This window comes from Vulpes lagopus, chromosome 12 (genome assembly GCF_018345385.1).
Source record: "Vulpes lagopus strain Blue_001 chromosome 12, ASM1834538v1, whole genome shotgun sequence".
Lineage (NCBI taxonomy): Eukaryota > Metazoa > Chordata > Mammalia > Carnivora > Canidae > Vulpes > Vulpes lagopus.
The window spans coordinates 36,295,110-36,322,074 of record NC_054835.1 but is presented as its reverse complement, the minus strand read 5'-3'; the positions used below and the strand labels follow the sequence as shown (position 1 = coordinate 36,322,074).

General features: G+C 47.9%; 2 protein-coding genes across 2 annotated transcripts; one reads left to right on the top strand and one right to left on the bottom strand.

Annotated features, from left to right (window-relative positions):
- The first annotated feature begins 219 nt into the window (after positions 1–219).
- Positions 220–16,106, top strand: UBE2Z (ubiquitin conjugating enzyme E2 Z). The gene is made up of 7 exons (XM_041725210.1): positions 220–648; positions 2,601–2,673; positions 5,257–5,444; positions 7,843–7,954; positions 10,249–10,361; positions 11,458–11,548; positions 14,051–16,106. Exons 1-7 carry the CDS (start codon positions 332–334, stop codon positions 14,219–14,221), a joined length of 1,065 nt encoding a protein of 354 aa, XP_041581144.1. The 5' UTR covers positions 220–331; the 3' UTR covers positions 14,222–16,106.
- A 1,311-nt stretch (positions 16,107–17,417) lies between these two features.
- On the bottom strand, positions 17,418–26,765 carry SNF8 (SNF8 subunit of ESCRT-II). Its single transcript, XM_041725211.1, has 8 exons — positions 26,621–26,765; positions 26,227–26,277; positions 23,094–23,232; positions 21,338–21,442; positions 20,650–20,722; positions 19,582–19,723; positions 18,613–18,687; positions 17,418–17,633 (listed from the first exon to the last, which is right to left on the bottom strand). Exons 1-8 carry the CDS (start codon positions 26,672–26,674, stop codon positions 17,496–17,498), a joined length of 777 nt encoding a protein of 258 aa, XP_041581145.1. The 5' UTR covers positions 26,675–26,765; the 3' UTR covers positions 17,418–17,495.
- Between the last annotated feature and the right edge of the window lie 200 nt (positions 26,766–26,965).

Below are 26,965 nucleotides of genomic sequence, written 5' to 3'. Positions count from 1 at the left end.
TGCCGGGCGCAGAGCTCTCGGCCGCCCCGGGGCGTCCCGGCACGCTTCACAGGCTCCCCACCACCCCCACCACCCCCACCACCCCCGCACAGCGGGGGCCCGCGCAGGCCCAGTTCCCACCCCCTCTCGCCCTGGAGGACCGTGGGTGGACGCTCTTGCAGAACGCCTCTCGCTGGTCGGGCGGGGGTGGGCGGAGCCAGCGCCGCCCGGGCTGTGGAAGCGGAGGGTGGGGACACTCTGGCCCGGCTCTCGGTGGTGCGGGAGCGGGAGGGAGCAGCGGCCGCTCTGGTCGGCGGACGTGCTGCCGAGCAGTCCCGGAAGCGAAGCAGCGATGGCGGAGAGTCCAACTGAGGAGGCGGCGACGGCGACGGCGGGCGCCGGGGCGGCGGGCCCCGGGGCGAGCGGCGTCGCCGGTGTTGTTGGCGTTAGCGGCAGCGGGTTCGGGCCGCCTTTCCTGCCGGATGTGTGGGCGGCGGCGGCGGCGGCGGGCGGGGCCGGGGGGCCGGGGAGCGGCCTGGCCCCGCTGCCCGGGCTCCCGCCCTCGGCCGCTGCCCACGGGGCCGCGCTGCTTAGCCACTGGGACCCCACACTCAGCTCCGACTGGGACGGCGAACGAACCGCGCCGCAGTGTCTACTTCGGATCAAGCGGTGAGCCGGGGTTTTTCCTCCCCCAGCCCCGAGCTCCGGGGCTCGACCTTCCCCGCCCCCCCTTTTCCCACTACACCCCCCACCTCGCCCGCTGCCTCGCGCCTCCCTCGCGGCGGCCCAGCTCCAAGGCCCACGTCTTGCCAGCCCAAAGCGTCGCGATCCAAGTCCCCTCTCCCCCCCGCCCGCAGCTCCACACGCACCAAACCCCTCCTGGCTTGCCCAGGTCCGACCCCGCCCCTCGGCTACCTCCCGGGAGCCCTCCCGTCTCCTTGCCGGACACCCTCCCCCACACCTCGCGCCCGAAACCCGACCCTTTCGCGCTTCAGCAACACCCCCTCCCGCCCTCCGCGCCGCCTCTCTTCCCCCCTTCCCCACTCCAGCCTTGCTAGATGCTGCCCGGAGGCCCCACCCATTGGCCCCCCCTCCCCGCGTCGTCTCCTCCCGAGCCCCGTTTGTAACACACGTAGAGAGAGAGCTTGCCTTCCGTGGCTTCAGAGTCGAGGCCAACGTTTCTTTTGATTCCCCATCTCCGCAAGCCGGCTCCCCAAATCTAGATCGCTTCCCTTACATACCCGCAATCTCCCCTTGAACCACTTCTCCAGAACCCCAAAGCTATCCACTCTCACACCTGTTCCAGCAATGCAGGCTTTTTCCCCCACCCAGTCTCACTCTGGCTTGTATTATCCCACTCAAGACTTTCTTGTATTTTTTTCCTCTCGCTCATCTGGTTTAGTTTTCTGTAGCAAATATACCTAATTCAAATATAGGAACAAAGGCCCAAGTCCTTTCTGTGCTTATTTCTTGGGTGACTGATCTTAGATCCTATCATTTAATAGATAATGTTTCTGCAAAAATGCTTAGTGTAGTACTTAACTGCATAGGAAAAGAGTAATGCTTTTGAGCCGCTATTCAGCCTGAAACCTGTTTCCTGATGACCAGTCTCTGCCTCTCCTCATTCCTGCCCCCCCTCATTACAGCCATCCTCAACTAGGTGTTCTCACCCCCCCACACACACACTGCAAGTCCCTTCAGATGTCTCTACCTACCTTTCAAGGTTGTAATAAAAATTAAGCAGCACATTGTGTGTAAAGTACCTGGCCCAGTGCCTGACACAGATGCCAGCTCCATCAGGGTCACCACCTCTAACTTCAGAACCTCAGCACTCCCTTCTACTCCTGTTCTCCATCCACTTCAGTCTGCCAATCCTGATTTCTCCCTTTGAGTTCTGCCAATACTTTCTTCTGCTCTCCCACTTGTTTGCAGTTTATGTCCCTATGTGCCCTGCCGAGTCTTTTCCCACCTAGAATGTCCTTTAGACCCTAACTCACAACTGATGGATTCTATGGTAGCTACTAGATGTCATTTTTCAGATGTGGGACTCTCAGCAATTGCAGAGGGTACCTTCTCCAATCTGAAGCGATCTCTACACTGTCGGTGTTTTGGGCAAGAAGACCATTATTGCTTTTTGCTGGCTCACTTGCTTTGTGTATTCCTCTGGCCAACAGTGGCTCACTGTATGGTTTATGGGATTCGTTTTTTTAGTGGAGTTGATTATGTCTTCCCAGTTACTGAACAGTCTTCATTTAGCATTCAGTTGTAGTACCTGGGAATCTCGGAGGTGGGGAGTGAATGAATTGCCCTGTGGGAGGAAGAGAGAGTAAATGGGATGTGGCTTTTCCAGGGTGACATCTGATGCCACTGGGATCTCTGATTTTTCCCCCCTCCTCCTGAGGAAACAATGCCCTTTTGATAATAATTTGCTCTCTGCTTGCCTGACAAGTACTCAGCTGAGATTTCTCAGCCAACAAGACAGTGCAGACGTTTGTGGTACCAAGCACCACTTTCTCAAGCCCTGGCCTCATTGAGGTGTAACAACTGTCCTGCTCAAGGGATTCCCCTTTTTTCCTCTCTCTCCCTCACTCCCTTCCCTACCTCCTCTTGATGTTATACAGGGATATCATGTCCATTTATAAGGAGCCTCCTCCAGGAATGTTCGTTGTACCAGATACTGTTGACATGACTAAGGTATGTAACTTGGAGGGGGCTGGGGGCTATTGGGAAATTGGGTCCAGAAAGATTATTCAGCTCACATTTCTGATTACGTAAATGAATAAATTAAGATCCCAAGAGAGTAAGTGGCTTGCCCAAGGTCACATAGTGAGGTGGAGCAGAGCCTTGAACAGGTGTCTTTTATTCAGGTGCCAGTAGGTCTGGTTGGCTTGGAAAATCCCTGTTTATGCCTCTTGTCCCAGATTAACTATTATTAGGGCCACTCATTCACTCTCAAAAATGCTCCACTTGGGATGTTAGATTATATAGTCATCTTATTCATTTTTCTACTCCATTCTTCCCCTACCCTGTCACTTTGGACTCAAGTATGGTGCTCTAAGTCTGATGCAGAGAAGGTTGGGCATGAGGCAAACCTGAGTGAATAGAGTTTATACTCAAAGGACCTTGTTCAGACTTCTGTCCTAACTGGTTGTTTTGGTTTTTTTTTTTTTTTTACTTTTTTTTTTTTTTTTTTTTTTTACTTATTCATGAGAGACACAGAGAGTGAGAGAGAGAGGCAGAAACACAGGCAGAGGGAGAAGCAGGCTCCGTGCAGGGAGCCCGACGTGGGACCCGATCCCGGGTCCCCAGGATCACGCCCTGGGCCAAAGGAAGGCGCTAAACCACTGAGCCACTCAGGAATCCCCTAACTGGTTGTTTTTGTGGGGTTGTTTTGTTTTGTTTTGTTTTGTTTTAAGATTTTATTTATTTATTCATGAGAGACACAGAGAGAGAGGGAGGCAGAGACATAGGCGGAGGGAGAAGCAGGCTCCATACAGGGAGCTCGATGTGGGACTCAATCCCAGAACCCCAGGATCATGCCCTGAGCCAAAGGCAGAGGCTCAACCACTGAGCCACCCAGGCATCCCTAACTGGTTGCTTTTGGTTTTTTTTGTTTTAAAGATTTATTTATTTATTCATTCAGAGAGAGAGAGACAGGCAGAGACACAGGCAGAGGGAGAAGTGGGCTCCATGCAGGGAGCCCGATGCAGGACTGGATCCCAGGTCTCCAGGATCACGCCCCGGACTGTAGGCGGCGCCAAACTGCTGTGCCACCGGGGCTGCCCAACTGGTTGCTTTTGAATGTCCTTTCTGCTCCAAAGACCATTCTTGTCTTGTCCTCCATACACAAACAATTCCCCTGGCATAGATACCTAGGCCTCTCTGTCATTGAGCGCTCTACCCTCAGAAGTGAATTTTTCACTTAAACTAATGTTGGGAAGAAATCAAGATTTCCTAAATCTAATATTGTTTAAATGAAAACTCTTCCATGGTTTCATGGTTTCAGATTTCTTACGGTAAAAGTTCTGACTTTGTAGTGTAGATATATGTATTTTGTTTTGAATAAGTTTCCCTTAAATTGATTTTTTTTTTTTTTTTTTTTTTTTTTTTTTTTGTGGTTGGAAATATTTTTCCTGGGACATCTTGTCAAGTATCAGTGTTAATATGCTAGTCCCTAGGGTCCCAGAATTGATGTCCTGTTGATGCCATTTGAGCTTGCTATTCCAAATGCCTGAGGGTTGAAAGATATTCCTGGGTGCCACCAAGGGCAGAGTAGGGACTGAAGCATTGGATTGCTGGTCCTTTTTCGTCTTGCTGCTTAAATTCTGAGCAGATTTAAGTGGCTAGCAGCCTTTGTAGGAGAAGAAATATAACAGGGTCAGTTCAAATTCTCTTCCTTTCAGGAGGGGAAAGCTTGTTCAGTGATCCTGGTTGGAGGACAAAAGTTGAGTGTTCTAAGTGCTGCCGATTTTTTTTCTTTTTAAGTTAACCAACAGTGTTGGGAAGATTTCTGGTGATGGTCTAAGGGCTCCAAATGGACCCTGAGTTTTCCCCGCTTTTTTTTTTTTTTTTTTTTTTTTTTTGTATCTTTGACACAACTGGCTGCTGCCTGAGCCACATCCTCCCACAGTAGGTTTGCTCCTTTGTGGAGGCAGCAGAGATCCTAAGCCTCCATCACAACCCTCAGCTCTGCACTGTTAACTGGCACTGTGGCCGCCAATCCCTTTGCTCTCTTCCATTCATCTTACTCCCCTTTGTGCCTCCTAATTGGAGGGTGGGGTTGCCTCAGACACATGTTTAACCTAGGCAAATCCAAACAGACATGCTCAGTAAAAGTATATATTAGATTCTTAAAACTAAACGGGCTAGGATAATATTTTACAGTTGCATATTTTAGTTGGTGCAGTGGTGTTCCATGTGTATTTGTTATATGTAACACTGATCAGGGAAGTCTTAAAAAAAAAAAAAATCTATGCTGTCACAGGGAGTTTTAAGGGACATTCAGGGTGATTTTTGACTACATTCAGTTTTCATCTTGGGCTCTAACTTAGAAGTTAACCACTGAGTAAGATGCCACTCCACCGTAATGGGATTTCTTAAAATTCCAAACATATTTATTAGCATGAGTGAGTACAGGCTGTTCATTCCGCATGGTGAGGATATGGAATATGGATACTAGATGAAGGTCCTGCTGCTGGTGTGGGTAGCAAGTGGAAGCCAGGAGGGGTTGGGATGGGACATCACCTCACAATTTTGAGATGGGGTTTTATTTTGCAGATTCATGCATTGATCACAGGCCCATTTGACACTCCTTATGAAGGGGGTTTCTTCCTGTTCGTGTTTCGGTGTCCGCCCGACTATCCCATCCACCCACCTCGGGTCAAACTGATGACAACGGGCAATAACACAGTGAGGTTTAACCCCAACTTCTACCGCAATGGGAAAGTCTGCTTGAGTATTCTAGGGTAAGAGGAGACTTCTAAGTGGCCAAGTTGGTTGTTAGCAAATAATTACTCTAGGCCAGCCTTTATCAACCGGGGTTCCTCATCTGAACCACAGAACCCAGAAAATGATTGGAGTGACTGTTTCCTCAATTTTCCCCAGGATGGTACGTGATTAGTATCATTCTAAGTGCAAAAGAGAGAAGTTCATTTATGACCTACAATGGATGCCTTAGTGAAGTGGTTCTCCCTGACCAGCAACAGCACTTGGAGAGCTTGTAGCCCTACAGATTCTGGGGGTCCACCCTAGACGTACTATATCAGAAACTCTAGGGGAGGGCCTAGCAATCTGTGTTTTACAAGCTCTCCCGGTGATTTCTGGCGCATACTTCAGCTTGAGAACCACTCCCTTAGGGCATCAGGGCTTCATTCTCTCCTGAACAGGTTGAGAAAGGCTGCAGATCTGTGCCATTTAAGATTGTGGGTGTCTTGTTTCTGAGTCTCTCAATGAGTGGCTTTGGAGGCGGCGGTGGTGATGAAGATGATCATGATATTTTAACAACTGAATGAAAAACGTCTAAGGTTGGAAATCATATCAGATAAGAAATCCAAGTTTCAAGTACATTTTGTTTCTGGGTGCTACTGAGATTTTGCTTCATGCGGTTCTCACTCGCTCCCTTTTAACTGCCTTTGGGGGCTAAAAATTCAGAATGGAAACGATGTCTTCTGGATTGGAGGTGTTTGTGTGGTCTGAGTTTCCCTGGGGCAGAGGACAAGTGCAGGTTGAAGTTGGGAGAGTTGCCAGAACTGGTGATACCTTTTTCTTTCCTGTCCAGCATATTTCCACGTGTGTGTGGGGGAAAGGCAGCTGATCCAAACTGGAGGCAGGAGTTAGTTTATTTATTTATATTTTTAATCTCTCAGACCCAGAGACATGTTCTGTGGTGGTGGCAGTGAGGAAGTCCTTCAAAGGAGGTTGTCCTTAAAGCAGTCCTTTATGTTGTTAGGGTATTTATCTGGTAGGATAGTGGTAGATATAGCCCACAGTGGTGAGGATATTCACTTGTTGTTTCTCCATGACATTTGTGTGTGATAGTGTTTTTGTACTAGGTTCTCCATTGGGCCAGTATAAAACGATTTTGAACAAAACGATTTTGAACGATTTTCAGCTCACAGTAGAACCAGGGGAAGTAAGACGGCGGGGTAGGAGTAGCAGAAGTGTGTTGGGTGGGAAAGAAGCTACCCTGAAATTGAACATTAACCACAAGGACTCACAGGATAGAAAATTCCCATGTGTTCCTAGTTGACTCTTCCATCAGCTTCAGTCCTTTCCTTCCTACTTAGAAAAAAAGATTGGGGCTGCCTGACAAAAGAAATGTAATGAAAATTTACGTTGTTGGCTTGACTCCCGGAGTATGTGGAGTCTTAGCACAGGACCTGGCGTTCCTGGAGGAGCAGAGCTGAGGGGAGCAGGCTGAGAGGTTCTGAAGAGCAAGCCTTGGTGGTGAAGGTGGTGATGGTGATGATGAGCTTGCTGTGCCACACTACTTAACTGGGCTTTCCTCGAGTTAATAGGAAGAGGGAATGGGCCAGTTAACTTGAGCAAGCCAGTCATAGCTTAGATTGTGTTCCACTTCCAGATCAGGTGCCTTCTCTTCAGTTAATTGAGCTAAAAAGAAATGTCATGAATGTCCAAGCTGCCCTCCCTCTGCGGAGTACTCGATCAGGTATATGGAAGAGAGGAGCAATTTTGGTGCTTCTCTTTTATTCAGGACGGTTTCCATATGTTATTTCAGACCCTTCCCAGTCTAGAAGTGCCCCTAACTCCCCTCCCTGTCCTCTGGCAGAGTTCCGTGGTCTTCAGAGAGCCTGACATTCTTCAGGGGCTGGCTACAGAGCAGGACTCTGGGTCATCAAACCCCACCCACTGCCCCTGACCAGGTGGCTTCAGGCCACCCCCTTATGCACCACCCCCTCCGTGCCTCTGTGCTGAGCTTTTCTCCCCTCACCCCTTCACCACCCCTAAATAAGCCAGCTCCAAGATCCACAGAGCTTAACACTTAGATTGCCTTTGGTGTTTTCTTACCTTATTTCTTCCATTTTGATGAATAGAACCTTCCCTGGCTACTGTTTCTTTCCTAGGCCCAATGAAAATCCCTTCAAAGTTTTCTTGCTTGCTTTACCCTCTTTCCTTTTGTCCCACTTGATAAGAGGATTAGGCAGTTGACTGATTTCTGGTCAATGAGGGTGAGAGACAGGCTGGGAAATTCCAGAGCATTAATAGTGAAAGAGAAACGTTGACTCACTGACTCACTGAGCGGGTGCTGCCAGGGCCCAGGGTGCTGGTGCACTAGTCTTTTCTGTGGCGGCCTCTACCATCACTCTCGGCCTCACCCTCTTCCCTCCCTCTGCTGTTTTGCAGTACGTGGACTGGCCCCGCCTGGAGCCCAGCCCAGAGCATCTCTTCTGTGCTCATCTCCATCCAATCCCTAATGACTGAGAACCCCTATCACAATGAACCTGGCTTTGAGCAGGTAAGGCCAGAGGGGCCAGCTGGGGAGTAGAAGACGGGGTTTGAAGAGATCTGAGAGGTCTGCTTAAAGGTCCCATTTGTTTGCTTGCTTGTTTGTTTAATGTCACCATAGGAGAAAAAAGGAGTTAGTGTGTGTTCCTTAAAAATGATTTTTTTTTCCTTGTATGTTACAATAACAATGTCCAGTTATTTCCATTTGACTTGTGTTATCTACAAGGTGGGAATCAGTAGAGTCATCTGGACACTAATTCTAAGCCTGCTTTGGGGGCTGTAGCAACTGGTGGGTTCTGTATATGTCCATCCTCCAGTATCCCTTTAAGGTACTCCCTGTAGTGACTACTGCTCAGCTAGGTGTTCTGGAGTTACAAAGTTCTGTAACCTGAAGAGCCAAAGGAGCTAGTCATCAGCTAGGGGAAGAATATTTTAGTCAACGCTGCCAAAGAGAAGGGAGAGGAGAGTTGCATTTTCCAGGGGTGTGCTATATGCCAGCCGCTGCCAAATTTTTATATATGATAACTATGTGTGTGTGTGTGTAATATATAATATTCCATTTAAGCTTTACACTAATTTGAGGTAGGGGCAGCTGGCTGGCTCAGCTGGAAGAGCCTGCATCTCTTGATCTCAGGGTTGGGAGTTGAAACCCCATGCTGGGTGTGGAGATTACTGTACTAACTTGGGGTAAATGTTATCCCCATTTTCAGATGAGGTGATGGTGACACGGAGAGGTTAGTTCACTTTCACAAAGATACATAGATCATGGTAGAACCCAATATTGGCCTAGGAGCCCAGAGTTCTTCCATCCTTTCAAAATGCCTGCCAAGATTACTTGGGAAAGAATTCCAGTGATCATCCCCAAAGATGATAATTCTGTCTAGGTGGTTAAAATAGTTTAATTTTCGCACTATTTGAAATAATGATGCCATTCCTGGTTCATTTATCGACCGGAACAGCGGGGAATACCCTTTAAGAATGAACAACAAAAGTTATTCCCAAAACCACCTTTCCAAACAAATAATGTATTTGATTTTAGGATTAGGTAGAAATGGAAAAGGAGCTCATTTGCTAACCAAAGAGCTAATTTTAGGGTCTTTCCTTTGGGAATTTAAGAGATGGGACATTGATTCTTAGTACTCCCAAACATTATTGGATCACAGCCCCTGGTGTCTAGGTGGCTTTTTCACAGCTCCCCAGGCAGACAGAAGTGCCTGGCTGTTCTGTTTCTTAAGCAGTTAGGTCCAGACAACTTCTTTCTTAAATAACTAAAATGGTTTAATGACAGGAAGGGTACACTTGTTGGGTACCACACAACTTTGAAGATCTTGGAATCCAGTTGGATCCACCACCCTCATTACTCTTCCCTACTCTTTATGTATGCTGCTTGCTATTTACCAAAGTAGTGATTGACAGTCCAGCTTCACAAAGATAATGTGTCATTGAAAGGAATATCATGCAGTCTAAGGTCAGAACTGACCCACTGAGCTCAAGTTAGTGGTTCTCACAGTGTTTGACAGGTGGTGAATACTGTGGTTTTCCTCAAAAAGTTTAAATCCCCAGCACCCCCTGTGATCTCGCTGTGGTGCATTTTGGAAGCCATGGTGGTAAACTGAGGGTATGTTATCTCTTTCCTGTTCATGATGAATATCAGTCAGGGCCCAAGGTTCTGGTTGCTGGGTTGGTGATGAGGAGGAGCATTGAAGAGTAAAGGAGGAGTTAAGAGATTGGAAGACTGTACCCCCTTCCATTTATACCCACACATTCATAATGGCTTTCTCAGCATTGGAGTCTTCTTTTGGAAACTTCAAGTTTTACTTCAAGTAGAGTCATAGTAGTTGATTTGAGTAATGGTGGAACCCTGCAGAATAAAAGGGAGTTGGCTGGGAAGCATCCAGATATTTATAGGGTTTTTTACTGAGACTCCTATTGACATGTTTATGTTTTTGTCCCACCACCATTCTTAACATTGGGTTCTTTCCCATAGAATCTTTACTTCAGAGGCCTCTCATTTCAGCCTTAGGAAAATTTGATGCGTCTAGTTGGCTGCTTACAGGTTAAGTGACCTCTAACAGAGGATGGGTATTGGCATGCATGGGGGGAGGTTGATGATCTCGAAAATAAAAACTGAGTTGGAAAAAAAAAAAAAACTGAGTTGGATCTTCATGGATCTGCCATATAGTTGGAAAGGTACCCTTGTTTGCTTGGGTCACATACACCATTATTAATCCTGAAGCCTCCTCCTATTTACTTTTTCTTTGCCTAAATTTTGTATTTGGACACCCAATGTCCTTTACATTACAGGAGAGACATCCAGGAGACAGCAAAAATTACAATGAATGTATCCGGCATGAGACCATCAGAGTGGCGGTCTGTGACATGATGGAAGGAAAGTGTCCCTGCCCTGAGCCCTTACGGTATGTGTGTGCCAAGAGCGCCCACTTGGCACTTGGTATTACTGTTGAAGATTTAGCTGGTTCATACCATTGAGAACCTTTGAGCCAAAATCCACTGTTGGGCACCAGAGGAGATCAGAAAACGAAAGCTGTGTGGTTCATGCTTTTAAAGAGTGGTGGCTGAGGGTCACTTGGAAGTTCAGAGAGCTGTTTGATTCTAGGAGAGTGCCAAACCTAATGGGAAAGACATAGTCCACACCCTTAGGGAGACTCCAATTTGATGAGCGCCTGGACCTGTTGAAGATCCTTACTGTTCTACAGCCAAATGAGGTGTAGAGCCCTTCACAACAAACCTATTTCTCAGTGTTTGAGTTTATTTGTAACTGTTCAAAGTAGATGAACAAAGTCACAGTTATCAAAACAAACTTGGAAGAATTTTGAGTAAGGTTTGGGATTAGGGATGGTCTATGAAAAACAAACGAGATAGAGGCACAAGTTGTGAAGTTGGGATTTAAATGATCAGTATTAATGGTTATCCTTTTTTGTTTGTTTGTTTATTTCTTTATTTCATGAGACAGAGAGAGAGAGGCAGAGACACAGAGGGAGAAGCAGGCTTCACTCAAGGAGCCTGATCTGGGACTCGATCCCGGGACTCCAGGATCACGCCCTGGGCAGAAGGCAGGTGTTCAACCGCTGAGCCACCCAGGCATCCCGGTTATCCTCCTTTAATAATACCTAAGGAATATGAGAAATCACCTTCGGCCATCATCTATTCCTTTTTCCATTTTCCATTGAAAGATCTTTGTGAGGGGTGTACCTGGGTGACCCAGTCGGTTAAGTGTCCAACTCTTGGTTTCAGCTCAGGTCATGAGATCGAGCCCCATGTTGGGTTTCACACTGAGCATAGAGTCTACTTGAGATTCTCCTTCTGCCCCTCCTTCTTTTGCTCCCTCTCTCTCTCTCTAAAATAAATAAATCTTTAAAGAAAAGAAAGGGCTTTGTAGGATATCACATCCGGGCTTGGGAGCTCTATTTGATTTGGCAGTAAGTTAGATGGTAAAGGGATGATCCCGTGCACACTGTGTCCCTAACTTCAGCTTCTCTGCTTGTTCTCCAGAGGCGTGATGGAGAAGTCCTTTCTGGAGTATTACGACTTCTATGAGGTGGCCTGCAAAGATCGCCTACACCTTCAAGGCCAGACTATGCAGGTAATGCAGCCCCTTGCCACTAAGGCCAGAGGCTCTGCAGGAGACCATGTAAAATCCCCCCACAAGGATAGCCTCTGCATCTCTTAAGAGAATTCAGAGCCAAAGGGATCTTGGTTCATCTGAGTCTCTATAGCCCAGAGAGGAGACAAATGTGTCTCATTCTTGTGGAGTTGCTTCTGTCTTGGCATAAACTAGATGTTCATAAGTAGAGTCTGAACCATCCTTTGTACCTCAGAAGGCCTGCCCTTCTTAGTAGTCTTTTCAAACCAAGAACATTCAGCCCTCTCTGAATCTTAGAGATTATAATGGTGAGTTCTCTACTGGAGTTCTGTCCCTAGCTCAGAAGGGTACTCGGAGAACAAGGCCCAGGAAAACACTGGGTATGTGGTGTTATATGTTGAAAGATTGCTGTTACAGATGACAGTAAGTGGTTGTTTACTCTCTGCCTCAACCGGAGAAATGTGTATCCACTTCCAATAGGAATACAGGATTGATGCTTGTTTTAAAGAGGAGATTCTAAAAAAAAATAAAATAAAGTGATTCTTGGGGGGAGCCTGGCTGGCTCAGTCACTAGAGCATTTATCTCTTGATCTCAGGGTTGTGAGTCTGAGTCCCACCTTGGGCCTGGAACCTATTTAAAAAAATAAGAGGAGATTCTTATTAAACCAAATTGTAAATGGGCTCAAATATAAAAAAACGTGGTTGTTAAGAGAGTGAGACTCCTCCTGTCCCTAAGGACTAGTTCTTATGTTTTTTTTTGGCTCATTTACTCATGGTCTTGCTTAGAATTGTACAGACTTGGATGAGTGACTGAGGCCTCTTGAGGTTCTCTCCATTTCTTGCTGAGATGCTTTGCCCACCCAGGCTCCCCCAGCAGCATTTACTGCAGTAGCAGTAAATGTGTTCTGTCCTCAGCTGCTGCTTAGTAATAGTAGTTTCCCTGTCCTTCCTTCAAGGACTTCCCCACCCATCTGCCACATGAAAACTCAAAGGGCAAGGGCGCCTGGCTGGCTCTGTCAGACAGGCATGTGACTGTTGATCTTGGGGTTGGAAGTTTGAGCCCCACGTTGCATGTAGAGATGACTTTAAAAAACAAAACACGGGATGCCTGGGTGGCTCAGCAGTTGAGCATCTGCCTTTGGCTCAGGGCGGGATCCTGGGATCCGGGATCGAGTCCCACATCAGGCTCCCTGCATGGAGCCTGCTTCTCCCTCTGCCTGTGTCTCTACCTCTCTCTCTCTCTCTCTGCCTCTCATGAATAAATAAAATCTTTAAAAACAAGACAAAACAAAACCTCAAAGAGCAAGGCCCTCTCAGGGTTAACTTGCTCCTGACCCCTTTTGCAGAGTATATCGTATGTGATACCTGCCATGGTTCGTTCCCCATCAGGAATTCTCATTGCTGATATTCAAAAGCATTTCCCAATATTCACTCTGTGGAGGAAAAATAACTCATGATCAGAGAAGGAAAGGGAAGAGCGAGCAGCATCTGGGGAGGAGGGACGTGGGTAGAAATGGAGCCAAGGATGAAGAAAGGAAGATTTGAAAAATTGACAGCTCCAAAGTAAGTTTGGAGTTCAGCCTTTGGGGAGTGTAACTTTTGGAAGTGAAAAGTGTGGGCTGTAATTACAATGATTGAGACTTGTGTACACTGGTCCCTAATCATGAGGGTGATATGTGGGCAGAAGTGTGGAAATAGTTAATGTGGAAGAAGCAGAATGTGAGAGGGAAAAATGGTGTACCTTTTTGTGACTCTCAAGGAAAGAGGTCTCCACTTGTCTAAACCCTGCCACGTGCTACTTTTGTTGCCATATTCTCTGTACAGCATTTTAAGTTCTTTTGTTTATCTCCTCTACTCCAACCCTAGTTGTTTTTGAGACTTTCAGAACAGTTAACCCCTTACTACAAAATGTCTGGAAATCTTTGATCTAGAATAACAAGGACTAGGATCAAGGCTGGGTGGCCCTGGAGCGATGCCTAGAAACCTGACATGATGGTAGTGACTGATCTCTCTGAAAGAGTGTATGGGTACTTATCTGGTTCTGAAAGTTAGAACTCCTGAGTACTAGACCCTCCCATGATGTTGGAAAAACAAATTACCCTTTTGGATAGAGGGAAAGCGGAATAATATTTCCCTTGTATGTCTTTTAGGAAGTTAATTGAAAACACAGACATACTTAATGATTACAGTTCTGGTCTTGAATTTCTGTTTCTTACCTATGTCGTTTTCCCCATGACCCCCTTCTCCACATTGGCTCACTTTCAGGGAATACCAGCACATTTTAATGTTGGCCCAAGCCAGACCTATCTGGGGTGGTAAACGTGCCATAATATTCCTCATCAGAGGGTATGCGATCTGCGGTCAGGGACTGTAATGCCACAGCCTCTTCTAGTCTCGTGCCTGGGAAGTTGAGCGAGTCCAGCACGGACCCAAAGCTGCACTGTCTAGGATGAGCTGCCCAGATGAGAATCTTCCATCCCGCTTGTCTCCTTTCCCCCACAGGACCCTTTCGGAGAGAAGCGTGGCCACTTTGACTACCAGTCCCTCTTGATGCGTCTGGGACTGATTCGTCAGAAAGTGCTGGAGAGGCTCCATAATGAGAACGCCGAAATGGACTCTGATAGCAGTTCGTCTGGGACAGAGACAGACCTGCACGGGAGCCTGAGGGTTTAGACCCTGCTCCCCTCTCCCCTCCCCCCACTCAAGAGTCCCAGCCAAGTCCCTCCCCCCCACCCCAGGGACGGAGAGGCACTGTGTATCTCCCTCCAAACGTGACGTCATCCCGCAAGATGGCAAGAACCAAGCCAGCTCGGATCCCAGGGCGCAGGAGTGGGGAGGCTCTTCCGCTCTGACCTCCCCGGCTCTCCAGCCCCCAGGGCTGTTCATCCCGTAGCAGGGGCCACGGTACCTATGCAGGAGCACCTCCAGGGCGAGGGCCTCTGGCAAAAACAAAACAACCAACACACCTCTGCACAGGGCCAGCTCCTTAGGGACAGGTGGGGGATAGAAGCCGGAAGTCCAGGAGGGAGTGTGCCCGAATGCTTTATGGGGATATCTGGAAGGGAGCTCTGGGTGGGGGGCTATCTGTGACACTTAAGCAGTCTGGGTGGTTGTCTGTCTGTCTGCAGTCTTGAAGCAGGGCTTCCCGATGCCCTTTTTCCTCCCTGCCTCCTCTGCCCTTACTTCCCATGGGCCAGCATAATTTTGTTTTTCCTAATTTATAGTCACTGTTCTAGACAGACCAAAGAGAAGGAACAGTGGTGGAGTCTAGGCTGCTGATCAGTAAGCTTTACCTAGCACCTGAGCACCTTTCTCCTCTGCTCCCCACCCCCCATTCCCTCGCCCATTTCTAGATTTAAGACAGAAGGTAAATGTGACCAGGACTGAACCGAGGTCTTGGTAAAGCCTGCACAGGCAGCACGAGAAGCTGATTTTGTTCCCGCAATCACTGATTTGAAAAGTTCCCAACACAGCCAGCCACTGTGTGTGGGGAATGAGAGCCACTATGTAGAATAGTCTCTTTCAGATTTTCGTAAATCCTAGCCACGATGAAGGGGTTCCCCTGGGGGCGGGGTGCAGTGGGGAGACCGACGCTAGCCCTGTTGTGTTCTGTTTGGCTGTCCTTGTGTATTTTTACCCCAGCCTCCAGTGCCGCCCCCCCCTTCACTTCAGTGCCCAGAAACGCGTGGGGAGCAAGGGTCGCCAAGGGCAGAGGGACTGGGGCTGGGACTCTGGGCTCCTCCTGCCTCCCTTCCTTCCCCCACCCCCCCTGCTGCTCTGTCACCGGCTCCCATGGGCATTCGCCTGGCTGTGTTGCTTCTCTGTATCTAGCTGCCGTGGTCCTTTAGTGGGCTGGCTCAGAAAAATGTGCTTTAGGCGCCCCATTGTACTGGGCACCAAGGATATCCAGCCTTCCCCTTTTTGGTGTGTTCTCCCCCATACTTTCCAGATTCTTACTGTTATGGCTCCCAGTGGGGTGTTGGTGATCCATGTGACGCAGGGCCTCGGTCAGTATCCAGCCACGTGTAAGGGAGAGGATAACCATACCTGCCCTGTCTGCTGCTGGGGAGCCCTCTGCCCAGGGGCCGGGGGACTTCCCTGGGGGAGCTTGGGACGGGTTGGGCGCAGAGGAAAATGTTCTACTTGGGAGGGCAGGAAGCAAAGAAACTGGACAGGAAGTGGGCTTGGGGAACGGAAGTTTATCTCGGATACTTAAAACTGGGTCTCTTAATAGGGATATTTCAGAAAGGGACCCTGCTTCCAATTTCCCTCTTCCACTCCCAGAGCTTGTACAGGGCTTAGAAGAATGCCCTTGGTCTGTTGGTCCAGTGGTCGTCTGTCATCCATTTAAGTGTTCCCACTTTCAAGTGACAATCCTCTCCTTGGCCCTGCCATGGGCAGAGCATGTCTGGCACACCAGCCTGACTTTTATGCCCTAATCTTGAGTTGAGGAAATATATGCACAGGAGTCAAGAGATGTCTTTATATCTGACTGTACATAAATGAAGTTTTTTTTTTTTTTCTTTTTGGTGCAATAAAGTTTGTTTTGGCAGAAGGAGGAAGCGCCTATGGGTGTGGGAGGGTTTGTGTAAAGGGAGAATGGGATCCTCTCAACAACCACACCTCTTGCCCAAGTCAAACTTGTCAGAGAAAGTGCTCAATGGTTTGTCTAGAAGCTGAAAACTAGTTACATGACGTGGGTGGAAGCAGGGCTGCTGGTGACGAGTTCCCCACCAACCAGAAGTAGAAGAGCCTCTTTTGAGACCACCTTTGGCAGTCAAGGAGAGGAGTGCCATCTTGGCCTCAGTTGCTTCCAAAGGGATCCTTCTGCAGAAACTGGGAAGTGAGTGTGTCCTAGGAAGACTGGCAGATGTAGACTGTTGCTCTGGGTAAGGAAAGGGTGTCTTAGGTTCTGGGTAATCCAAAGTGAACTGGGTTTTCAGATTTCTGGCACTAAAGCAGTCCTTAGGAATTCAGGACTCAGGATGGAGACAGCTTCATACAGCTAGCTCATCACTCCCTTCCCTAGTTGCTCAAGAATTTTTGCTGCCTGGCACAGAGGCTTGTCCTCTTGGCTGACCACGTGTAGAGTGTCCTGCCAGCCTAGGCCATGTGAAGCCACGATACAGGCACGTAAGGGCCCTGGCACCAGTGAACATGGGCTCCAGCTCTTAGCTTTGCTTTGTAAGCTGGTGGCCCTGGGGAACGATTATGTCAGTTCCTCGCCTGAGATGTAAGGAGACCTTGCTGAGCCTCTGAGAGTGGCTGTGAGGGGATTAGGTGTGTTCATAAAATGGCACAGGGTACCTGTTCAGTAAATGATGCCCTTCCCACCACTAAGGCTAGAGGGACCTGGTGATCAGCACAGGAGGGAAAGCAAAGATGAAACTTGATGACTTGTGGCCGCTGTTGGTTGATTGTCCTAGGTTCCATTGTTTCTAACACCTGTTTCCTTCACACTCAGCCAGGTCCATCAGAACCCAGAAGGTCTAGAGCAAGCCAGAAGGACTGAGCGAGTGGCTCTTACTGGTCCTTTAGGGTCTGCTTGTCTGAGATAAACCTTTTTATAAGGACAAGGTTTGAATTAATGGACTATAACTTAAGTCCCAGGGTTACAGAGATGAAACTGTCTAGCCAGGAAACAGACCACCTTCATTCTAGACGCAGCTCTACCATGAACTTGCAGATGACCCATGCAGGTCATTTCATACATGCTTGCTGTACTCTGTATTACTCAGGTTATCCTTACTGGATAAATGAAGTTTTCTCCAGTAAAGATGCAACGTGAAGGCACTTTAAAATAAAATTATGGGTGAAGAGTATTGAGGGAAGAAAAAACTTGGAACTTTCTTTAAAAAAAAAAAATAACAAAGTTATTCAGGTTTTATTCAGCAGCAGCTCCTCCCTCCCCCTGCCTGCTGCTGGGGCCCATTCCATACTCCCAGAGTCAAGGGAGGGCTTCTCTGGCCTCCTCAGCCGTAATCTCCTGGGAGTAGAGGTCAGTGAAGAGAGCTGGCAGCCAGTAGTGGGCCTCCCCTGGGGCCTGCAGGTCCAGCCAGGCCAGCCCTTCCTTCAGCAGGTGTTCCTGGAGGGAAGAGTCATTTATGAAAATGGAGTTCCTGTAGGGTGGATAAATGACCCCCAAACCTATTTTGGCTTCAGTGGGGTTTTCACACTAAATCTACATGAGTGCCTTCACATATTTATTTACACAGCTAACCTGGAATCCCTGGTTCTGTTTGACCCTGACCTTTGCCTGTGGTGTGAAAAATGCCACCAATCTGTGCTGCTGGGAAAGAGGGTAAAGACAAGTAGAGTGGGACATTGTAGAAAGAATGGAGAGCTACAGAAAGGTCCACCCTATGGCCCTAAGCAAATCCTTGATCCCTTTTGCCTGAAGCAAAATAGGAGACCACTGTTCCAATTACTGTTCGGGTAACTTAACTTGCGGGTAAACCTTCATGGAGAAGTTAATGGAAGGACTGTATTACTTTAGAATGGACTCAAAATTCCTACAGCTGGAATTAGGCTCAAGACGGGCTGGTTGTGCCCAATAGCATTAAACAGATGTTTGTGTTACCCTGCTTTCCAGAAGAAGTCTGTAGTTTAATTGCCTGGATAAAAAAGAAGGTATTAAAAGCCAGGGTTACACTTGACTGCTACTCCTTCTTCACACCAGCCTTTCATTAGTTCCAAGAAACCTGTATATATAAAACGCTAACTATATAATACAGTATAATAGTATATAATTATAGATATGTAATTAAGTAGGTAACAGTTCCCTTCACTGTATTAACAGTGTTACTTCCAATATGAACCATATGAACCCTCTGACCGGGCTCTATAGGTCGGGGGAGACAGCAGGTATTGGTGACTGGCCTACAGCAGAGTGAGAAGTCTGCCCCGGAGTGCCACCTTCAGAGGGATGCGGGGGTTGCTTCTGAGTGGTGACCGCAGCTTTCAAGGCAAGGGGCAAGCACAGCAAGGCTGCAGTTTCTGCTGATGTGCTATCTATCCACCCATCTGGGGCCCATCTCTTCTGGGCCACTCCAAAATCCACATACCAGCACTTGCCGGGCTCGCTCGGTCTCCCATTTAAGACTGGCTTTGATGTCACTGACAGTCACGTAGCCGTTTTTCTGAAGGAAGGAGGAACAGGGAGTCAGCTGACTTTCCTAAGAACCCAGCATCTGCCCAACAATACCTGATTTACCCAGATTGGGGGGAAGAACTGCCCATAGGTGAAGCCTAAGAGAGCACAGACAAAATGTTTAGGAGTCTCAGCAAAGGGAGCAAGAGAAGCAACTTTCAGGGTGACAGGTTGGGGAAGAGTGATTTATGAAAATGGAGGTCCTGTAGGAGTGGATAAATGACCCCCAAACCTATTTTGACCTCAGTGGGGTTCAATTTTAAAAAGTGGGGTCCCTGTTATTAAAATATTAGACTTTCTCAGAAAACTTCAAGTATGGTAAAAGTTCAAGATAATTAACTGACCGGAAGAAATGGCGACAGTTCCCTGCCTCACTTTACCCATTCCCCAAGAAGAGAAGCTCCTTGCTTAGTTTTGTTCTACATTATAGAGAATTAGGAAAACTTAACATGTCTTCCCTAAATCCAGGAACAGACTCGGGGTGGGGGTGGGGTGCGGTATACTTACAGAATGGGAATGCCAAACCAGATTAAACACTGTTTTGAAGAATCCATTCATAAAGTAGTAGTAAGACCTCAACTAATCTGTCTACCCAAGAAAATACAGCTCACTGTCTGCATCTCTGTCTCCTCCACTAGACTGTAAGCTCCCTGAGAGCAGGATCTCTGGTGCCCCTCGTTCTACCCCCACAGCCTGGCCTGGTGCTCTGCACTGTAGCTGCTCAATAAATGTCTTCTAAACAAGCACAGCTCTGAGTAGTGCGTCGCCTAGACAGGCTCCGCAGAAGACCTGTTCGACGGGCAGGAGGTCAGAGCTGCTCCCGAAGTCCCTCCCGACAATCCCGACTGTCGCCCCACCCCCGGCCAGAAAGGCACACCAGTACCTCCGCCAGCTGCAGCACCACTGTGTGATCCATGTTGAGCTCAGCTGGAACAGACTGAATGAGGTAGGTGCCACCCACGGGGATGATGCCGAAGCCAGTACCGAGCGCCTTCAGCTTCTTGATGGCTCTGATCAGGTCATCTCTGAAGTGAGGAAGAGCGGCTTCAGGACCTCTGGCAGACCACACCTAGCCACCCTGCAGTCTCGGCTCTGCCCCGGCCAGGACACCCTGACAGAAGACTAAAAGGCTGCGTAACAATCAGTGCCGTCCGTGAAAAGGCGGGGCCAGGGGGCACCAGGCAGTGCTTGGACAAGCAAGGGAGAAAGTACAGGTATGGCGCTCTCCACTCAGCAAACCACGCTAACCCCGGACAGAGGTCAAAAATATGCCCATGGGAGCCCATCAGGAAATGTGAATGAATGAGCTGAACGCAGGAGACAAAGGGAGCTGCATGAACAGTGGCAAAACAGAAAAGGTTTCTCCATTTTACAGAGGGCAACCCAGCTGATTACTGCCATTTGGAAAGTCAGGCCCGTCATGCCAGATTTTCTGGCTTCCGGTTAACAACTAACTCAAATTAGGGAAATAGAAAGTCCACAAAATGTGTAGACCATATACCCAGCTCATATACTGACAGCCTTTTCGTTTTTTTTTTTCACCTTTTCTCAAATTGAGGTCACACAGAGAAGCTGGTGAACCAGATCAACTAACACGTCACCTTCTGAGCCCAACTGTTCCCCAGCCTTCCTCAGCACGTGTGCTACTCTCCAACCTAAGATAATCTCAAGATTAAGCCCCAAGTATGTTACAAAATAGTAATACACATGAAAAAAAAATGCTAAGAAAATACACCAAAATGTCAACAGCTGTAATCTCTTAGTTGAGAAATAATGGGTGGTTTTTTGTTCTTTATCTCTCTATTTTCAGTTTTCTAAAAAATATGTTTTCTGATGATAAAGAATAAAAATTATTCCTAAAGTAGCCTAGACATGTGAGCAGTAAGGAGAAGACGTCCATCTGATTTTTAAAGACCTTTCTATACTCCAGGGATTGGGAGGCAAGACCTACTGGCTGACGTCCTGTGCGAATTTGCCCCTTCCTTTTAACACCTGTTGATGTAGCTCCTCCAGAGTTATCAGACCTACAGGAGCGGGGAGGAAGGCAGATGGAGGATTACCTTTATGGCTAAGCCAAACAAAACAAAATTATAAAAACAGAGGCAGCATCATCTCTGGAAAACTATAAACACTCCCTTAACATTGAGGCTGTATCTGTTGATTTGTAACTGTTTTTTTTTTTTTCTTTCTTAACTTCAACATAGTGCTTATTAAGATGACACCACTGGATGCCGATTTTTAGGTCACGTTTTGGGGGGGGGGGGCATAGAAATGTGGCATCACTCCACCTTGGAGCTACAGGACAGACCTAATGATAAAATCGTAACCCAGATGCATAGTGTATCAAGGGAAAAGGTCTATTTCTTCTCTATTATTTTCTGTAATAACCAGGAGCTAAGACCGTCCTGAGTGAAGATCTCTAGAGAATAGAGACAATCATTCAAGTAACTCCATTCACACCTGGCTATGGAGACCTGCCAGAGATTGAACCACATGAAGCCACTAAGGTGCTTCTGTAGACCTAACAGCTTCTCCAGATCTTATCAGCCTGCAGATCACAGGATGGACAAGATCACCTTTCAAGGGTTTCTCCCTCTGAGAAGTTCAAAGCCTCATCTGCAGGACTTAGCCAGCCTCACCTCCATTCCGGTGCTTCAGAGCCAGGCACACTTCGATAATCTGGACACCCAGCTCGTAATAGAAATCTCCCACGCCTAGCATCTCAGACCAAAATCCTTTTCCAGCTGAAAGACAGAAAAACAAAAGCTAAGTTATATATTAGTTTTTACTGTTTCTTATCTTTCAAAGCTAGATTAAAACATCTATCCTATGGGAAGTCTTCCCTGCCTAACCAAGCCCTTATGTGCCATTTACTACTCAGGATCCTCAAGATGGTTGAACTCTTGGAAATTCCTCTTAGGAAGCAGGCTTGGATGGCTATAAAGGGTGGGTAATCTATCTTTTTTTTTTTTTTTTTTTTTTAGTTTTTAGTTTTTTTTTAAATTCATGAGAGAGACAGAGAGAGAGAGGCAGAGACACAGGCAGAGGGAGAAGCAGGCTTCATGCAGGGAGCCCAATGTGGGACTCGATCCTGGGTCTCCAGGATCACACCCTGGGCTGAAGGCAGTGCTAAACTCCTGAGCCACCCAGGCTGCCCAAGGGTGAGTAATGTAAAAGGCATTTCTATTTGGCTCATTCTGGCTCAAAATACTATAAAAATGAATTTTCCTTTCCTGAATTATACAGTGAAATATAATGGGACATATGGTCTAACAAGGCTGAGAGGAAGAATATGCAGACCTGGCATTCAAAAATCCATTAAAGAGAACAAACAGTTTATCAAGTAAAAAACAATAGAGGTTAGAATGTAGTTATTATAGCATAATTGGACATGTTAAAAAAAAAAGTTTATAAATATGAGGGTATCCAGAAAGATTATCTTACACTGTTAATAGTTATTTCTGCAACTATGGGACAGAGTCAAATGACTTGTACTTTCTCTTTTTCTCCTTTGTTGACTGACCCCATGATTACGTGCTGCTTTCATTAAAAATATCTTGGGGTGCCTGGGTGGCTCAGTTGGTTGGGCATCTGCCTTCTGCTCCGGTCATGATCCCAGGGTCCTGGGGTCGGGCCCCACATCGGGCGCTCTGCTTGGGGCAGGGGGGGCGTCTGCTTCTGCCCCTGCCCCTCCCCTCCATTCATGCTCTAATAAATAAAATCTAAAAAAAAATAAAAAATAAAAAATTTAAATATCTTTTTAATAAAGGGAAAAAATAGGGCAGCCCGGGTGGCTCAGCAGTTTAGCGCTGCCTTTGGCCCAGGGCATGATCCTGAAGACCCGAGATCGAGTCCTGCATCGGGCTCCCTGCATGGAGCCTGCTTCTCTCTCTGCCTCCCTCTCCCTCTCTGTGTCTCTCATGAATAAATAAATAAAATCTTTAAAAAAGGAAAAAAATAGCTATGGAGAAACTCCACCGTAGGTCACTCAAGAGAGGATCACGTGGGATCCCTGGGTGGCACGGCAGTTTGGCGCCTGCCTTTGGCCCAGGGCGCGATCCTGGAGACCCGGGATCGAATCCCACATCGGGCTCCCGGTGCATGGAGCCTGCTTCTCCCTCTGCCTATGTCTCTGCCTCTTTCTCTCTCTCTCTCTGTGACTATCATAAATAAATTTTAAAAATTAAAAAAAAAATTAAAGAGAGGGTCACGTATGCTGGCCACTAGCCTACACACCGGCATCCCCAGTGTCCCTGTCAAACTGCTAGGCACTCCCTGCAGGCCCTTCTCGGAGGGCCTTCTGGAAGATGCCCTACCTCAGTCGTCACACCTAGATGAGTTGCTGTCCCTCAGGCACCCTAGAAAAACACAACAGCCCCGCAGACAACTCCTTACAGGCAAGAGGATCCACCCCAATGGTGGCACACATGTCCTGGAACTGCACTCGGAACTCCGGATTCTTCCGGATCTCCTGCTTGTGCTTGCTGGCAAATTCCTCCAGGTTGGTCTTGAACATGTCCAACTGCTTCGACATCTGTAAGATGGACCAGGAGGAGGTTACGGGGCAGCCCCACCAAGGGATCATCAGATGGCAAAAATAAGATCCCGATCCACTGGCAGGGCAAAGGCTGAAACAACCTATCTCCTCCAGGCCTACCATTAGGCTATTTCTTGTTCCCTCTGTTTTGTTTTGTTTTTTTTTAAAGATTTATTTATCAGTTTGAGAGAGAGAGAGAGAGTGAGAACACTCCTGCGCGCTCCTACAATGTGGGGGAGAGCCAAAGGGAGAGATCTTCAAGCAAACTCTCCACTGAGTGAGGAGCCCAACTGGGAGCCTGATGAGCTCATGGCCTGAGCCAAAACCAAGAATCGGACACCCAACCAAGGCACCCAGGCACCCCTACTGTTTCCTCTCTTTTTATCCCTAACTTTCCTTCGTGGTTCCGTTGTTGGCTGGGTTGGGATGCCATGTTTCCTCAATTCTAAAACACACATTTTTGGGGGCACCTGGCTGGTTCAGTTGGTGGTAGAGCATGCAACTCTTGATCTCGGAGTCTTGAGTTTGAGCCCCATGTTGGGAGTAAAGATTACTTAAAAATAAAATCTTTAGGGATGCCTGGGTGGCTCAGTGTTGGGCGTCTGCCTTCGGCTCAGGGCATGATCCCCGGATCCAGGATCGAGTCCCGCATTGGGCTTCTTGCAGGGAGTCTGCTTCTCCCTCTGCCTCTCTCTGTATGTCTCTCGTGAATAAAAATAAAATCTTTAAAAAAATAAATAAATAAAATCTTTGGGGGCACCTGGCTGGCTCAGCAGGTTAAGTGTCCTATTCTTGGTTTCAGCTCAGGTCATGATCTCAAGGTTGCGACATCAAGCCCTGCAGCCCTGCAACCGGCTCTGCGCTCAGTGGGGAGTCTGCTTACCCTCTCCCTCTGTCCCTCCCCTGGCTTACACAGACACACACACACATTCTCTCTCAAATAAATAAATAAATCTTTAAAAAACTAAAAATAAAATCTTTAGGGAGCTTGGGTGGCATGCAGTTAAGCACCCATTCTTGGTTTCAGCTCAGATCGTGATCTCAATGTCCTGAGATCAAGCCCCACCTCAGGCTCTGCACTCACCTTGTCTCTCCCCCTCCCTCTGCCCCTTCCCACCCACACTTTGTCTCACTCTCTGAAATAAATAAAACTTTAAAAAATAAAATCTTTTAAAAATAAAAATAAAAAAGGCACCTCAGTGGCTCAGTTGGTTAAGTGTCTACCTTCAGCTCACTTCATGATCCCAGAATTCAGGGATGAAGCCCCAAATCGGGCTCCCTGCTCAATGGGGAGTCTGATTCTCTCTCTGCCCCTCCCCCTGCTCCTTCTCTCTCTCTCAAATAAATAAATCTTAAATATATATATATATAATATGCATCCTGAATTTCAAACAAGAACATGTAGGGGGAAAAAGTAAGTAAAAATAAAACACATTTTTCCCCTACATGTTCCTGTTCAAAAGTCAGGATGCATCTAACAACCAGAATGCACATCTAATGTGGTACTTTTTTTCTTCTTTTTCCCAGAGAAACTGTTAGTAGAACAAATGTGCACCACAGAATCCATTTTGACTTGGGACACCTGAGTGGCTCAGTGGTTAAGCGTCTGCCTTTGGCTCAGGGTGCGAACCTGGAGTCCTGGGATCGAGTCCCACATCAGGCTCCCTGCAGGGAGCCTGCTTCTCCCTTTGCATGTGTCTCTGACTCTCTGTGTCTCTCATGAATAAATAAATAAAATCTTTAAAAAAAAGGATTCCATTTTGACTTAAAAATGAGGGAATGCAGCATTCAGGAAGAAAGAAATCTTCAGCCACTAAGAGAAAGGCTACCTAGGAGAAAAAAGGCTGGCTGGCATGAATTAGGGGCCTTGAGTTGACTGTGTTGACTCTTTCAGTCATGGACCTTCTTAGGAATCAACTCCAAATGAAAAATCCCAAAGGGAGAGGTGGCTCTACCAGATTTTTTCCAAAGCTAAATACAAATGGTTTGGGGCTTTCAGACTTATTTGTAGTATTCTTCCTCTTTCCCTAATTAACAAAACCTGTGTTCTACCCACCATGAGTAACCACTCCTGGCCCAGCGTCTCCTCATTTGCTATATATTATGAACTTATATCATTTCCAGTTGACTCCTGTATGTCATCTCCCCTATGAGGGGGAGCTTTTGTTTCTTTCTTTCTTTTTTTTTAAGTAAATAAATATTTACTTAATAGTAATACTAACTCTTAGAGAAGGAGAAAGAGAAAGTGGGAGGGCCACAGGGAGGAGAGAATCTCCAGCAGACTCCTGCTGAGCGAGGAGATTACAACCTAAGCTGAAACCAAGACTTGGACACTTAACCAGCTGAGCCACCCAGTCGCCCCAGTGGGAGCTTTTGAATAGCACAGACTGTGTCTATTATCTTTCCTTAGTAAAGGATCCATTCCCTTGCTTAACTCTTTCCTCCTCTTCCTTACCACTCACAATAACTGAGTAAACTCAGGACACGGACAGAAAAGCAAACTGCAGGCACCGCACCCCATCCCTGACACATACTTCTGGTAGCACCTAGATGTGACAGTGACGGGTGGCACAGAGTAAGCAGTATTTTCACGTTATTCTCAGGCACTTCAAGTGAAAGCCCCCAAAGACCTAAATCAAACAGCTCTACCACCTACTACTCATGTAACTTGGATAAACCACCTTGAACGTCCTCAATTCTAAACCGGGAAGACGACAGTTCCCTCCGGATAGGACCATCAGGACGAATGAACATGACAGTGTATGTAAAGACAATGGACGCGTGTCTGGGGCGATAGAAGCATGTAATGACTCAAAGATGCGAGCTATCACTGTTATTAGCAAGTTCCGTAAAAGATCTGAGCAGCCCAGAGATCGAGATGTGCCAAATACCTCTTCTTAGTTCAATCCAAACAATCTAGTTTACGTGAAAGGTGTTCTCTCCAGCCTCGTCGGGTCTCCCTTCCTGCCTGGAGCCCTCCAACCGACTCACCTGGGCCAGCTGGTCCTCAGCCAAGACAGTTCCTCGCTCCTTATACTTGGCCTGTCAGACAAAGAGACCAGCGTGAGTTGAGAGTGGGCGCTGGGGGGCTCCCACTTGCACTGCCTCCGATGAAGGATGAAGAGGGTCTCTCTTAAATGGTTTTTGTTAGGGAGAGGGATGAGGATCTAAAAGAGACGGCTCGTCTGTAGTCCTATTGGGGAACGCGGGAGCAGAGCGTTGGGGGATCTGGGGATGCTGACACTGCAATCCACCGGAAGCCGAAGACGCTCAGTTCCCCGGGACCCGCGGAGCCTGTGTCAGATTCTGATGGGGGGCGATCTGAGGGTACAGAGCTCGGCTCCGAGACTTTCCGTGTCTCTCGGGTCGGCCTTCTGCCCCTCACCTCCGCAAGCTTCTTCTTGGCGATGGCGCCAGCTCCCACCCCGCGGCGATGCATCCCCGCCCTGGGCCGGGGGCCGCCCCGCTGCCGGACCCCGGGTCTCCGCGTCCCGGGATCCGCCGCCGGCTCCCAACGCGGAAGCGCGCGGGCCGCGCGTCATCTCCGCGCGCCGGAAGCTGCGCGCCGACTTCCTGCCGCGGGGCAGCGCGGTCCCCGCCTTCCTCCGGTGGCGGGTCGGGAGAAGCCCCGCGAAGCCCGCTCTGTGTCTGCGGCGAGCTCCCCGTCCACGTGGGCGCCCGCATCCTCGCGTGTTAGCGCGGCTAACCCCCCCCCCCCCCCCGCCGCCGC

Coding starts and splice junctions, on each gene's coding strand:
- SNF8 (XM_041725211.1), bottom strand. CDS start 26,674: ATGCATCGCCGCGGGGTGGGAGCTGGCGCCATCGCCAAGAAGAAGCTT. Junction 26,278..26,620: donor CCAAGAAGAAGCTTGCGGAG/GTGAGGGGCAGA, acceptor TTTGTCTGACAG/GCCAAGTATAAGGAGCGAGG. Junction 18,688..19,581: donor TGGTGCTGCAGCTGGCGGAG/GTACTGGTGTGC, acceptor TCCTTCCTTCAG/AAAAACGGCTACGTGACTGT.
- UBE2Z (XM_041725210.1), top strand. CDS start 332: ATGGCGGAGAGTCCAACTGAGGAGGCGGCGACGGCGACGGCGGGCGCC. Junction 5,445..7,842: donor GTCTGCTTGAGTATTCTAGG/GTAAGAGGAGAC, acceptor GCTGTTTTGCAG/TACGTGGACTGGCCCCGCCT. Junction 10,362..11,457: donor CCCTGCCCTGAGCCCTTACG/GTATGTGTGTGC, acceptor CTTGTTCTCCAG/AGGCGTGATGGAGAAGTCCT.